Source organism: Oncorhynchus nerka, linkage group LG2, assembly GCF_034236695.1.
Source record: "Oncorhynchus nerka isolate Pitt River linkage group LG2, Oner_Uvic_2.0, whole genome shotgun sequence".
Lineage (NCBI taxonomy): Eukaryota > Metazoa > Chordata > Actinopteri > Salmoniformes > Salmonidae > Oncorhynchus > Oncorhynchus nerka.
The window spans coordinates 94467010-94479437 of NC_088397.1; the positions used below are offsets into that span (position 1 = coordinate 94467010).

General features: G+C 49.1%; 1 protein-coding gene across 1 annotated transcript in view; it reads right to left on the reverse strand.

Moving 5' to 3' along the window:
• LOC115131901 (E3 ubiquitin-protein ligase RNF123) overlaps positions 1-12428 on the reverse strand; it is a 296244-nt gene that overhangs the window by 207583 nt on the left and 76233 nt on the right. Inside the window, exons 28-30 of the mRNA XM_065004357.1 lie at positions 4237-4324; positions 3848-3935; positions 3567-3651 (exon numbers count right to left, since the gene is read on the reverse strand). Of these exons, the coding sequence (XP_064860429.1) occupies positions 3567-3651; positions 3848-3935; positions 4237-4324 (261 nt within the window). The remainder of the gene's footprint in view (positions 1-3566; positions 3652-3847; positions 3936-4236; positions 4325-12428) is intronic.

Here is a 12428-nt window from a genome sequence, read left to right on the forward strand (position 1 = left end):
AATTTCATCTATTTAACTAAAAGTTTAAAAATACAAAAAATGCCTTTTATTAAATCCATTTATTAAAGTGGCCAGAGATGCACCCATGTCAAAGTGTAAATGGTGTTATTTTGAGGATGAACTTTATGGCTCTATCCTTTTTACCCACTGCATTCTGGGTACCACAATTTGGTTCAGAAGACCTTGAGTAAACACACACACAGACTGTTGTAATCAGGGTTCCCAAATGGTACCCTATTCCCTATTTAGTGCACAACTTTAGACCAGGACCAATGGCACCCTACTCCCCATTTAGTGCACTACTTTAGACCAGGACCAATGGCACCCTACTCCCTATTTAGTGCACTACTTTAGACCAGGACCAATGGTACCCTATTCCCTATTTAGTGCACTACTTTAGACCAGGACCAATGGTACCCTATTCCCTATTTAGTGCACTACTTTAGACCAGGACCAATGGTACCCTATTCCCTATTTAGTGCACTACTTTAGACCAAGGACCAATGGTACCCTATTCCCTATTTAGTGCACTACTTTAGACCAGGACCAATGGTACCCTATTCCCTATTTAGTGCACTACTTTAGACCAGGACCAATGGTACCCTATTCCCTATTTAGTGCACTACTTTTGTCAAGGGCCCCTAGGATGCCATTTGGAACACTGTCATGCTTTATCAGTTTTAAAGTAAATACAAACACTATCTCACAACATGTCAACCAGCGCCGTGGTTGTTTTTCCACTTTTAACGTTGCATTTTAGTGGACCTCGTAGTATATCGGGGTAAATTAAACTGCATTCACATTGATAGAAGCAGAACATTTAAAGAATATGTAATGACTAAGTCTATGCTATTAATGCTACAAAAATGTGTTTCTCTATTTGGGTCTGAAAGTGTATGTGAAAGCAAATCTATTTTGTTGGACAGAAATACCACATCTACTATGGACTACTATCACTTACAGAATGACAGAACATCTGTACCACTCCATATACTGTGAGCCCGGTCCCGGAACGGTTTAGCGCGGTTGGATTAGCCCGGTTGGTTTAACACGGCTGGTTTAGCCCGGTTGGTTTAGCCCAGGACCGGAACGGTTTAGCCCGGTTGGTTTAACCCGGTTGGTTTAGCCCGGTAGCGGAACGGTTTAACCCGGTTGGTTTAGCCCGGTAGCGGAACGGTTTAACCCGGTTGGTTTAGCCCGGTAGCGGAACGGTTTAGCCCGGTTGGTTTAGACCGGTAGCGGAACGGTTTAGCCCAGTTGGTTTAGCCCGGTAGCGGAACGGTTTAGCCCAGTTGGTTTAGCCCGGTAGCGGAACGGTTTAGCCCAGTTGGTTTAGCCCGGTAGCGGAACGGTTTAGCCCAGTTGGTTTAGCCCGGTAGCGGAACGGTTTAGCCCAGTTGGTTTAGCCCGGTGCGAACGGTTTAGCCCAGTTGGTTTAGCCCGGTAGCGGAACGGTTTAGCCCAGTTGGTTTAGCCGGTAGCGGAACGGTTTAGCCCAGTTGGTTTAGCCCGGTAGCGGAACGGTTTAGCCCAGTTGGTTTAGCCCGGTAGCGGAACGGTTTAGCCCAGTTGGTTTAGCCCGGTAGCGGAACGGTTTAGCCCAGTTGGTTTAACCCGGTAGCGGAACGGTTTAGCCCAGTTGGTTTAGCCCGGTAGCGGAACGGTTTAGCCCGGTAGCGGAACGGTTTAGCCCGGTAGCGGAACGGTTTAGCCCGGTAGCGGAACGGTTTAGCCCGGTAGCGGAACGGTTTAGCCCAGTTGGTTTAGCCCGGTAGCGGAACGGTTTAGCCCAGTTGGTTTAGCCCGGTAGCGGAACGGTTTAGCCCAGTTGGTTTAGCCCGGTAGCGGAACGGTTTAACCCAGTTGGTTTAACCCGGTAGCGGAACGGTTTGTGTTCTTAAGCAACTACATTGCCTTCATTGTCACGCCAATGGAATGTCAATGAGTGACAAGCAGTTGGCATGACGACACAAACAGACTGGGACTCAGGCTGATATACAGTCCTTCAAACATATGACAGTATGACTATACAAAACACCTGTACTGAAAAACAAGCAATCTGAACTGATAGTAACTGATCAGTGGGGTCTACGCCAGTTACGTGTCAGTCACACGCCAATCACGACAGTCACACGCCAGTCACACGCCAGGTGTAACAGAGGCCCAGTAAAAACACTGATGAAGCGTACACCAACCACACAGTGAAGAGGAATGAGGAGGAGGAGGACCTATTTCCACTGAACCTTTATCCCTTTACATATCTCCAGCACTATAAATAAACACTTCCTGCCTCTGAACACGTCTCACTACTAACGACCCCAAAAGACAGGGAAATATTACAAAAAAATCCATCTCACTCAGACTTGCACACTGAAAGATCAGTGAAGAAAAACAAGATGGGTTTCATTTAAAGAAAATAGGAATTATAAAAAAGGAGGAGGAAAGGACTATTTATGGGAACATGACACTACAAAATAGACCACTTGGCTGATTAGCTCCAACGTTGGATTTATTACAAAGATGTGAGTGGACTGAGGGACAGAGAGACACAGTGAGTATGGACAGACAAGAGAAGACAGACAAGAAGACAGACAAGAGTATGTGAAGGAATATCTCTATAGTATAGTAGGGAGATGAGGAGAGAGAGAGGTAGGGAGATGAGGAGAGAGAGAGAAGTAGGGAGATGAGGAGAGAGAGAGAAGTAGGGAGATGAGGAGAGAGAGAGAAGTAGGGAGATGAGGAGAGAGAGAGAAGTAGGGAGATGAGGAGAGAGAGAGAAGTAGGGAGATGAGGAGAGAGAGAGAAGTAGGGAGATGAGGAGAGAGAGAGAAGTAGGGAGATGAGGAGAGAGAGAGAAGTAGGGAGATGAGGAGAGAGAGAGAAGTAGGGAGTTGAGGAGTGAGATAGAGAAGTAGGGAGTTGAGGAGTGAGATAGAGAAGTAGGGAGTTGAGGAGTGAGATAGAGAAGTAGGGAGTTGAGGAGAGAGATAGAGAAGTAGGGAGTTGAGGAGAGAGATAGAGAAGTAGGGAGTTGAGGAGAGAGATAGAGAAGTAGGGAGATGAGGAGAGAGATAGAGAAGTAGGGAGATGAGGAGAGAGATAGAGAAGTAGGGAGATGAGGAGAGAGAGAAGTAGGGAGATGAGGAGAGAGAGAAGTAGGGAGATGAGGAGAGAGAGAAGTAGGGAGATGAGGAGAGAGAGAAGTAGGGAGATGAGGAGAGAGAGAAGTAGGGAGATGAGGAGAGAGAGAAGTAGGGAGATGAGGAGAGAGAGAAGTAGGGAGATGAGGAGAGAGAGAAGTAGGGAGATGAGGAGAGAGAGAAGTAGGGAGATGAGGAGAGAGAGAAGTAGGGAGATGAGGAGAGGGAGAGAGGAGAGAGAAGTAGGGAGATGAGGAGAGAGAGAAGTAGGGAGATGAGGAGAGAGAGAAGTAGGGAGATGAGGAGAGAGAGAAGTAGGGAGATGAGGAGAGAGGTTATTAGAGGTAGAGGAGGAGAAAGTGGGAAAGGAGAGGACAGTGAGGAGAGAGAAGTGGGAGGATAGAGAAGAGGGAGGAGGAGACTTACTCTGCAGACTGGGAAGGTTGGTATCCTCTGGTTTGGTTTTGAGCAGATGAGGCAGCCGTGTGTACCTGTACCCAAACCCACAACCCTTCAAGAGAACAGAAACTATGGGTTAGTGAGAACAATACAAGAGGTCAGGGACAAGAGAGAGAGAGAACCCAGACCCACAGCCCTGCAACAGAACCCACGGTGGGACAATAGTGAACTTGTGCACTGAGAATCTAAACCAGAAGACGGCCGAGGGCACGGTGCTGATAGAGGACAACCAAGGACAGGGTACGTACCCTCCACAGTCGCACCAGGATCCAGTTAGTCTGAGCCCAAGGCCTCTGTTCATACGGGGCCAGCAGGTTTCTCATCATGGACACACGTCTAGGAGACAAACATACTCTTTCACATACGAGACTCGGTGATGCTTTCACATACGAGACTCGGTGATGCTTTCACATACGAGACTCGGTGATGCTTTCACATACGAGACTCGGTGATGCTTTCACATACGAGACTCGGTGATGCTTTCACATAGGAGACAGCTTGCAAGACATACCTGATACAACATGAGAGAAATGATTGGCATATAGCGAAGAGGCTATTTGGTGTCTATTTTTGGTATGTTCACAAGACCTGAAGTAGCAAATAAACACATACAAAACACACGCACTACAACACTCACTGTTCCTCTGGGATCCTCTCCACGGCTCTGAGGGATTGTGGGTAACACACGTAACTGGCCAGAGCCTGCATGAGGGAGTCTTTGATGTCTACGGAGAGAAACACAGAACAAGATTTCAAATTCAAATACAGACTCTACCACACACCAGAGGGATATGATACGAAGCAAGCCAGATCTAGTCAGGCTTCTCATAAAGCTAGCCAGCTTCACATTCCAGCTCAGGCTTCATCCGTACCACATACGGTGGTGGATATTGGTCGTCCGTCTGCTGCTAACTCTAGAAGGCCTGAATCTGCACATCCAGCACCTAAACTCTTCATTTAAGAGACAATGCTGAACAACTTCAGCAAACTATGGTTGTTAGAAGTTCCATCTGTCTTCTATTCCACAGGCTCCCCGTTAAGGCTCCTCCCCGTTAAGGCTCCTCCCCGTTAAGGCTCCTCCCCGTTAAGGCTCCTCCCCGTTAAGGCTCCTCCCCGTTAAGGCTCCTCCCCGTTAAGGCTCCTCCCCGTTAAGGCTCCTCCCCGTTAAGGCTCCTCCCGTTAAGGCTCCCGTTAAGGCTCCCGTTAAGGCTCCCCGTTAAGGCTCCCCGTTTAGGCTCCCCGTTTAGGCTCCCCGTTTAGGCTCCCCGTTTAGGCTCATCTACCCCAATGTGCCATGATGGTCATGAATATGCGCATATTTAACAGCAGAATAATAGCCCGGTGTTGATTTGCACCAGGAGCCGGCAGTCTAGTAAATCTAGTAAGTCTAGTGACCGGAAACATGACCGAATACAAACAGTGTAACTATTCCCTCCGCAAGGCAATCAAACAAGCTAAGCGTCAGTATAGAGACAAAGTAGAGTCGCAATTCAACGGCTCAGACACGAGGTATGTGGCAGGGTCTACAGTCAATCACGGATTACAAAAAGAAAACCAGCCCAGTCACGGACCAGGATGTCTTGCTCGCAGGCAGACTAAATAACTTTTTTGCCCGCTTTGAGGATAATACAGTGCCACTGACACGGCCTGCAACCAAAACATGTGGACTCTCCTTCACTGCAGCCGAGGTGAGTAAAACATTTAAACGTGTTAACCCTCGCAAGGCTGCAGGCCCAGACGGCATCCCCAGCCGCGCCCTCAGAGCATGCGCAGACCAGCTGGCTGGTGTGTTTACGGACATATTCAATCGATCCCTATCTCAGTCTGCTGTTCCCACATGCTTCAAGAGGGCCACCATTGTTCCTGTTCCCAAGAAAGCTAAGGTAACTGAGCTAAACGACTACCGCTCCGTAGCACTCACTTCCGTCATCATGAAGTGCTTTGAGAGACTAGTCAAGGACCATATCACCTCCACCCAACCTGACACCCTAGACCCACTCCAATTTGTTTACCGCCCCAATAGGTCCACAGACGATGCAATCACAACCACACTGCCCTATCCCATCTGGACAAGAGGAATACCTATGTGAGAATGCTGTTCATCGACTACAGCTCAGCATTTAACACCATAGTACCCTCCAAACTCGTCATCAAGCTCCAGACCCTGGGTCTCGACCCCGCCCTGTGTGACTGGGTACTGGACTTCCTGACGGGCCGCCCCCAGGTGGTGAGGGTAGGTAATAACATCTCCACCCCGCTGATCCTCAACACTGGGGCCCCACAAGTGTCCGTTCTGAGCCCTATCCTGTACTCCCTGTTCACCCACGACTGCGTGGTCACGCACGCCTCCAACTCAATAATCAAGTTTGCGGACAACACAACAGTGGTAGGCTTGATTACCAACAACGACGAGACGGCCTACAGGGAGGAGGTGAGGGCCCTCGGAGTGTGGTGTCAGGAAAATAACCTCACACTCAACGTCAACAAAACTAAGGAGATGATTGTGGACTTCAGGAAACAGCAGAGGGAACACCCCCCTATCCACATCGATGGAACAGTAGTGGAGAGGGTAGTAAGTTTTAAGTTCCTCGGCGTACACATCACAGACAAACTGAATTGGTCCACCCACACAGACAGCATCGTGAAGAAGGCGCAGCAGCGCCTCTTCAACCTCAGGAGGCTGAAGAAATTCGGCTTGTCACCAAAAGCACACAAACTTCTACAGATGCACAATCGAGAGCATCCTGTCGGGCTGTATCACCGCCTGGTACGGCAACTGCTCCGCCCACAACCGTAAGGCTCTCCAGAGGGTAGTGAGGTCTGCACAACGAATCACCGGGGGCAAACTACCTGCCCTCCAGGACACCTACACCACCCGATGTCACAGGAAGGCCATAAAGATCATCAAGCACAACAACCACCCGAGCCACTGCCTGTTCACCCCGCTATCATCCAGAAGGCGAGGTCAGTACAGGTGCATCAAAGCTGGGACCGAGAGACTGAAAAACAGCTTCTATCTCAAGGCCATCAGACTGTTATACAGCCACCACTAACATTGAGTGGCTGCTGCCAACACACTGACTCAACTCCAGCCACTTTAATAATGAGAATTGATGGGAATTGATGTAAAATATATCACTAGCCACTTTAAACAATGCTACCTAATATAATGTTTACATACCCTACATTATTTATCTCATATGTATATGTATATACTGTACTCTATATCATCTACTGCATCTTTATGTAATACATGTATCACTAGCCACTTTAACTATGCCACTTTGTTTACATACTCATCTCATATGTATATACTGTACTCGATACCATCTACTGTATCTTGCCTATGCTGCTCTGTACCATCACTCATTCATATATCTTTATGTACATATTCTTTATCCCTTTACACTTGTGTCTATAAGGTAGTAGTTTTGGAATTGTTAGGTTAGATTACTCGTTGGTTATTACTGCATTGTCGGAACTAGAAGCACAAGCATTTCGCTACACTCGCATTAACATCTGCTAACCATGTGTATGTGACAAATAAAATTTGATTTGATTACTTGATTGGGGGGGGGGGCGGGGGGGGTCCATGAAGGGAAGCGAAGTGGGCAGAGGGGCGATTTGTAGGTGGAGCTTGGCAAAAGGGGAGCATGATTGGTTGACGTTGTAATACAAACCCAAGGCTTCATTTACTCCGTTTTAGACGAGACTGATTTCATGACCAACATTGTCCTATTTACTCTGTAGTCGAACTTAAACACTTAAATGAAAGTTTCTGACTCAAATCGATGCAACCAGACGTTTTCAAAGCCGTTACTTGCTTAGTAAGGGCAGGTATTCTTTAAAGCTACATTCTAGGATACAATTTTCATCAAAACCAGCCCGACCCGTTTTGTGGTATAGCTGACCATTTAAAAGATACCCAGATGCCAGACTGTAGCTTTAAACCCGTTTAGCTATTCAACAAAACATATTGAGTCACATACACCTGAGTAGCAGCACAGTTGGAGCTCAATGCATTTACCTGCCTACTTCTCTCGGTCTCAGGACGTACAACGAATCTAGATTGGCTCAGGAAATAGGACCAAAACAAAGGAGTGCAACGAGGCACTGCGACGAGGCACTGCGACGAGGCACTGCGACGAGGCACTGCGACGAGGCACTGCAACGAGGCACTGCTATGAATATTCCTTAAATAACAACGTGGTCAATGTTGAGGGGTATACTACGTCCCATGTTTGAGGAGTCGGCTCGTTAAATTTGGTAAACTCGCTGAGTTCAATTTGAGAACCAGTTCCACGAAAGTGGCTCACCTTTTGTAGCCAGGTAAATTTCTATGTCAACTTATCCTTCATAACTAACCTGCTCCGGGGCAGGCTAACTCTATTTACCCTGAAATGAAGTGTCTGAGCCACGAGTTGAGGACCAATGAAATCAGATTTCCTCCCTCTCGCAAAGATTGCATCATCTGAGGAAGACAACTGATTTAAATATTTTATTAAAATAAAATATTTGTTTGTGTTAAATAGTGTTAAAATACGTTACACATCACACGTGTAATTCTTAAGTCAATGGACAACCCTTACATCAATATAAATAACATAATAAAAAGTCAGTTTAAATAGACATATCATGGACTGCATCGGCTTATGTCTGCCTTTCGCATCTGTGGTGGAAGGTGGCCGAGCTACAGGCCCTGACTAATGGCCTGCCAACACCTACACCTAATGGCCCTGCCAACACCTAATGGCCCTAACACCCTAATGGCCCTTCCAAACACCTACACCTAATGGCCCTGCCAACACCTACACCTAATGGCCCTGCCAACACCTACACCCAATGCCTCAAGACCGTGCGACGACTGTAGCACCCGAATATGACCGTTATGCTGTGCGGCACCCGGTACTCGTCAAGGTGACTGCAAGTATGAATTTTGTTATTCAATGGATTTCTTTGGGCTATAGCAGTAAAAACTACACCAAATGGCCCTGCCAACACCTACACCTAATGGCCCTGCCAACACCTACACCTAATGGCCCTGCCAACACCTACACCAAATGGCCCTGCCAACACCTACACCTAATGGCCCTGCCAACACCTACACCTAATGGCCCTGCCAACACCTACACCTAATGGCCCTGCCAACACCTACACCTAATGGCCCTGCCAACACCTACACCAAATGGCCCTGCCAACACCTACACCTAATGGCCCTGCCAACACCTACACCTAATGGCCCTGCCAACACCTACACCTAATGGCCCTGCCAACACCTACACCTAATGGCCCTGCCAACACCTACACCTAATGGCCCTGCCAACACCTACACCACCCTGCCAACACCTGGCCCTGCCAACACCTACACCTAATGGCCCTGCCCACACCTACACCTACACCCCTGCCAACACCTAACCTAATGGCCCTGGCCAACACCTACACCTAATGGCCCTGCCAACACCTACACCTAATGGCCCTGGCCCTGGCCCTGCCAACACCTAACCTGGCCCACCTAATGGCCCTGCCAACACCTACACCTAATGGCCCTCAACCTACACCAAATGGCCCTGCCAACACACACCTAATGGCCCTGCCAACACCTACACCTAATGGCCCTGCCAACACCTACACCTAATGGCCTAACCTAATGGCCCTGCCAACACCTACACCTAATGGCCCTGCCAACACTAATGGCCCTGCCACCTAACCTAATGGCCCTGCCACCTACACCTAATGGCCCTGCCAACACACCTAATGGCCCTGCCAACCTAACACCTAATGGCCCCTGCCAACCTACACCTAATGGCCCTGCCTAAATGGCCCTGCCAACACCTACACCTGGCCCTGGCCAACCTAATGGCCCTGCCACCTAATGGCCCTGCCAACCTACACCTAATGGCCCTGCCAACCTACACCTAATGGCCCTGCCAACCTACACCTAATGGCCCTGCCAACCTACACCTAATGGCCCTGCCAACCTATACCTAATGGCCCTGCCAACCTATACCTAATGGCCCTGCCAACCTATACCTAAACACATTTTACACACATAATAATAGTTGTGGAGTTAAGAAGATATTAAATCACCTGATAGGTGACTATATCACTAGCCACAATATATCACTAGCCATTTTAAACAATGCTACTTAATATAATGTTTACATACCCTACATTACTCATCTCATGTGTATATACTGTACCCTATATCATCTGCTGCATCTTAATGTAATACATGTATCACTAGCCACTTTAAACTATGCCACTTTGTTTACATACCCTACATTACTCATCTCATATGTATATACTGTACTCGATACCATCTACTGCATCTTGCCTATGCCGTATATTTAGCAGTCTTATAGCTTGGAGGTACAAGCTTTTCAGGGCATTGTTGGTTCCAGACTTGGTGCATGGGTACCGCTTGCCGTGCAGTCGAAGAGAGAACAGTCTATGACTTGGGTGACTCGAGTTAGACAATTTCATTTGTTTTACTTTTACCCCATTTTTCGTGGTAGTTACAGTCTTATCTCGTCGCTGCAACTCCCGGGAGAGGCGAAGGTCGAGAGCCATGTGTCCTTCCGAAACACAACCCCAACCAAGTCGCGCTGCTTCTTGACACAATGCCCACTTAACCCGGAAGCCAGCCGCACCAATGTGTCTGAGGAAACACTATACACCCGGCGACCGTGTCAGTATGCATTGCGCGACCAGCCCGCCACAGGAGTTGCTGACGTTAAGGAGGTTGTTGTGCTGGCACCACACTGCCAGGTCTCTACCATCGTCCCTGTCGACTGTCTTATCGTCATCGGTGACCAGGCGGTGACAGTTGGGTCGTCTGCAAACTTAATGATGGTGTTGGAGTCATGGGCGGCCACACAGTCGTGGGTGAACAGGGAGTACAGGAGGGGACTAAGCACGCACCCCTGAGGGGCCCCCGTGTTAAGAGTCAGCGTGGTGGGTGTGTTGTTGCCTACCCTCACAACCTGGGGCATCCCGTCAGGAAGTCCAGTATCCAGTTGCAGAGGGAGGTGTTTATTTCCAGGAGCTTAGTGATGAGCATTGTGGGCACAATGGTGTTGAACGCTGAGCTGTTGTCAATGAACAGCATTCTCACGTAGGTTATCCTTTTGTCCCGGTGGGAAAGGGCAGTGTGATTTGCAAGAGATTATATTACCTGTGGATCTGTTTTGGCTGTATGTGAATTGGAGTGGGTACAGGGTGTCAGGTATCCTACAAGCCTGCCTCTACAGCACCGTCTCCTCCTTCCAGTGTCAGGTATCCTACAAGCCTGCCTCTACAGCACCGTCTACTCCTCTTTCCAGTGTCAGGTATCCTACAAGCCTGCCTCTACAGCACCGTCTACTCCTCTTTCCAGTGTCAGGTATCCTACAAGCCTGCCTCTACAGCACAGTCTCCTCCTTCCAGTGTCAGGTATCCTACAATCCTGCCTCTACAGCACCGTCTCCTCCTCCTTCCAGTGTCAGGTATCCTACATCTATAGCACCGTCTCCTCCTCCTTCCAGTGTCAGGTATCCTACATCTATAGCACCGTCTCCTCCTCCTTCCAGTGTCAGGTATCCTACAATCCTGCCTCTACAGCACCGTCTCCTCCTTCCAGTGTCAGGTATCCTACAATCCTGCCTCTACAGCACCGTCTCCTCCTCCTTCCAGTGTCAGGTATCCTACAATCCTGCCTCTACAGCACCGTCTCCTCCTCCTTCCAGTGTCAGGTATCCTACATCTATAGCACCGTCTCCTCCTCCTTCCAGTGTCAGGTATCCTACATCTATAGCACCGTCTCCTCCTTCCAGTGTCAGGTATCCTACAATCCTGCCTCTACAGCACAGTCTCCTCCTCCTTCCAGTGTCAGGTATCCTACATCTATAGCACCGTCTCCTCCTCCTTCCAGTGTCAGGTATCCTACAATCCTGCCTCTACAGCACCGTCTCCTCCTTCCAGTGGCAGGTATCCTACAATCCTGCATCTATAGCACCGTCTCCTCCTTCCAGTGGCAGGTATCCTACATCTATAGCACCGTCTCCTCCTTCAAGTGTCAGGTATCCTACAATCCTGCATCTATAGCACCGTCTCCTCCTTCCAGTGGCAGGTATCCTACAATCCTGCATCTATAGCACCGTCTCCTCCTTCCAGTGTCAGGTATCCTACAAGCCTGCCTCTACAGCACCGTCTCCTCCTTCCAGTGTCAGGGATTTGAGACGTGGAGGAGGCCGTAGGAGGGCAACAACCCAGCAGCAGGACCTCTACCTCCACCTTTGTGCAAGGAGGAGCACTGCCAGAGCCCTGCAAAACGACCTCCAGCAGGCAACAAATGTGCATGTGTCTGCTCAAACGGTCAGAAACAGACTCCATGAGGGTGGTATGAGGGCCCGACATCCACAGGTGGGGGTTGTGCTTACAGCCCAACACTGTGCAGGACGTTTGGCAAATTCGCCACTGGCGCCCTGTGCTCTTCACAGATGAAAGCATTTTCACACTGAGCACATGTGACAGACGTGAGAGTCTGGAGACGCCGTGGAGAACGTTCTGCTGCCTGCAACATCCTCCAGCATGACCGGTTTGGCGGTGGGTCAGTCATGGTGTGGGGTGGCATTTCTTTGGGGGGGGCCGCACAGCCCTCCATGTGCTCGCCAGAGGTAGCCTGACTGCCATTAGGTACCGAGATGAGATCCTCAGACCCCTTGTGAGACCATATGCTGGTATGCTTGGCCCTGGGTTCCTCCTAATGCAAGACAATGCTAGACCTCATGTGGCTGGAGTGTGTCAGCAGTTCCTGCAAGAGGAAGGCATTGATGCTATGGACTGGCCCGC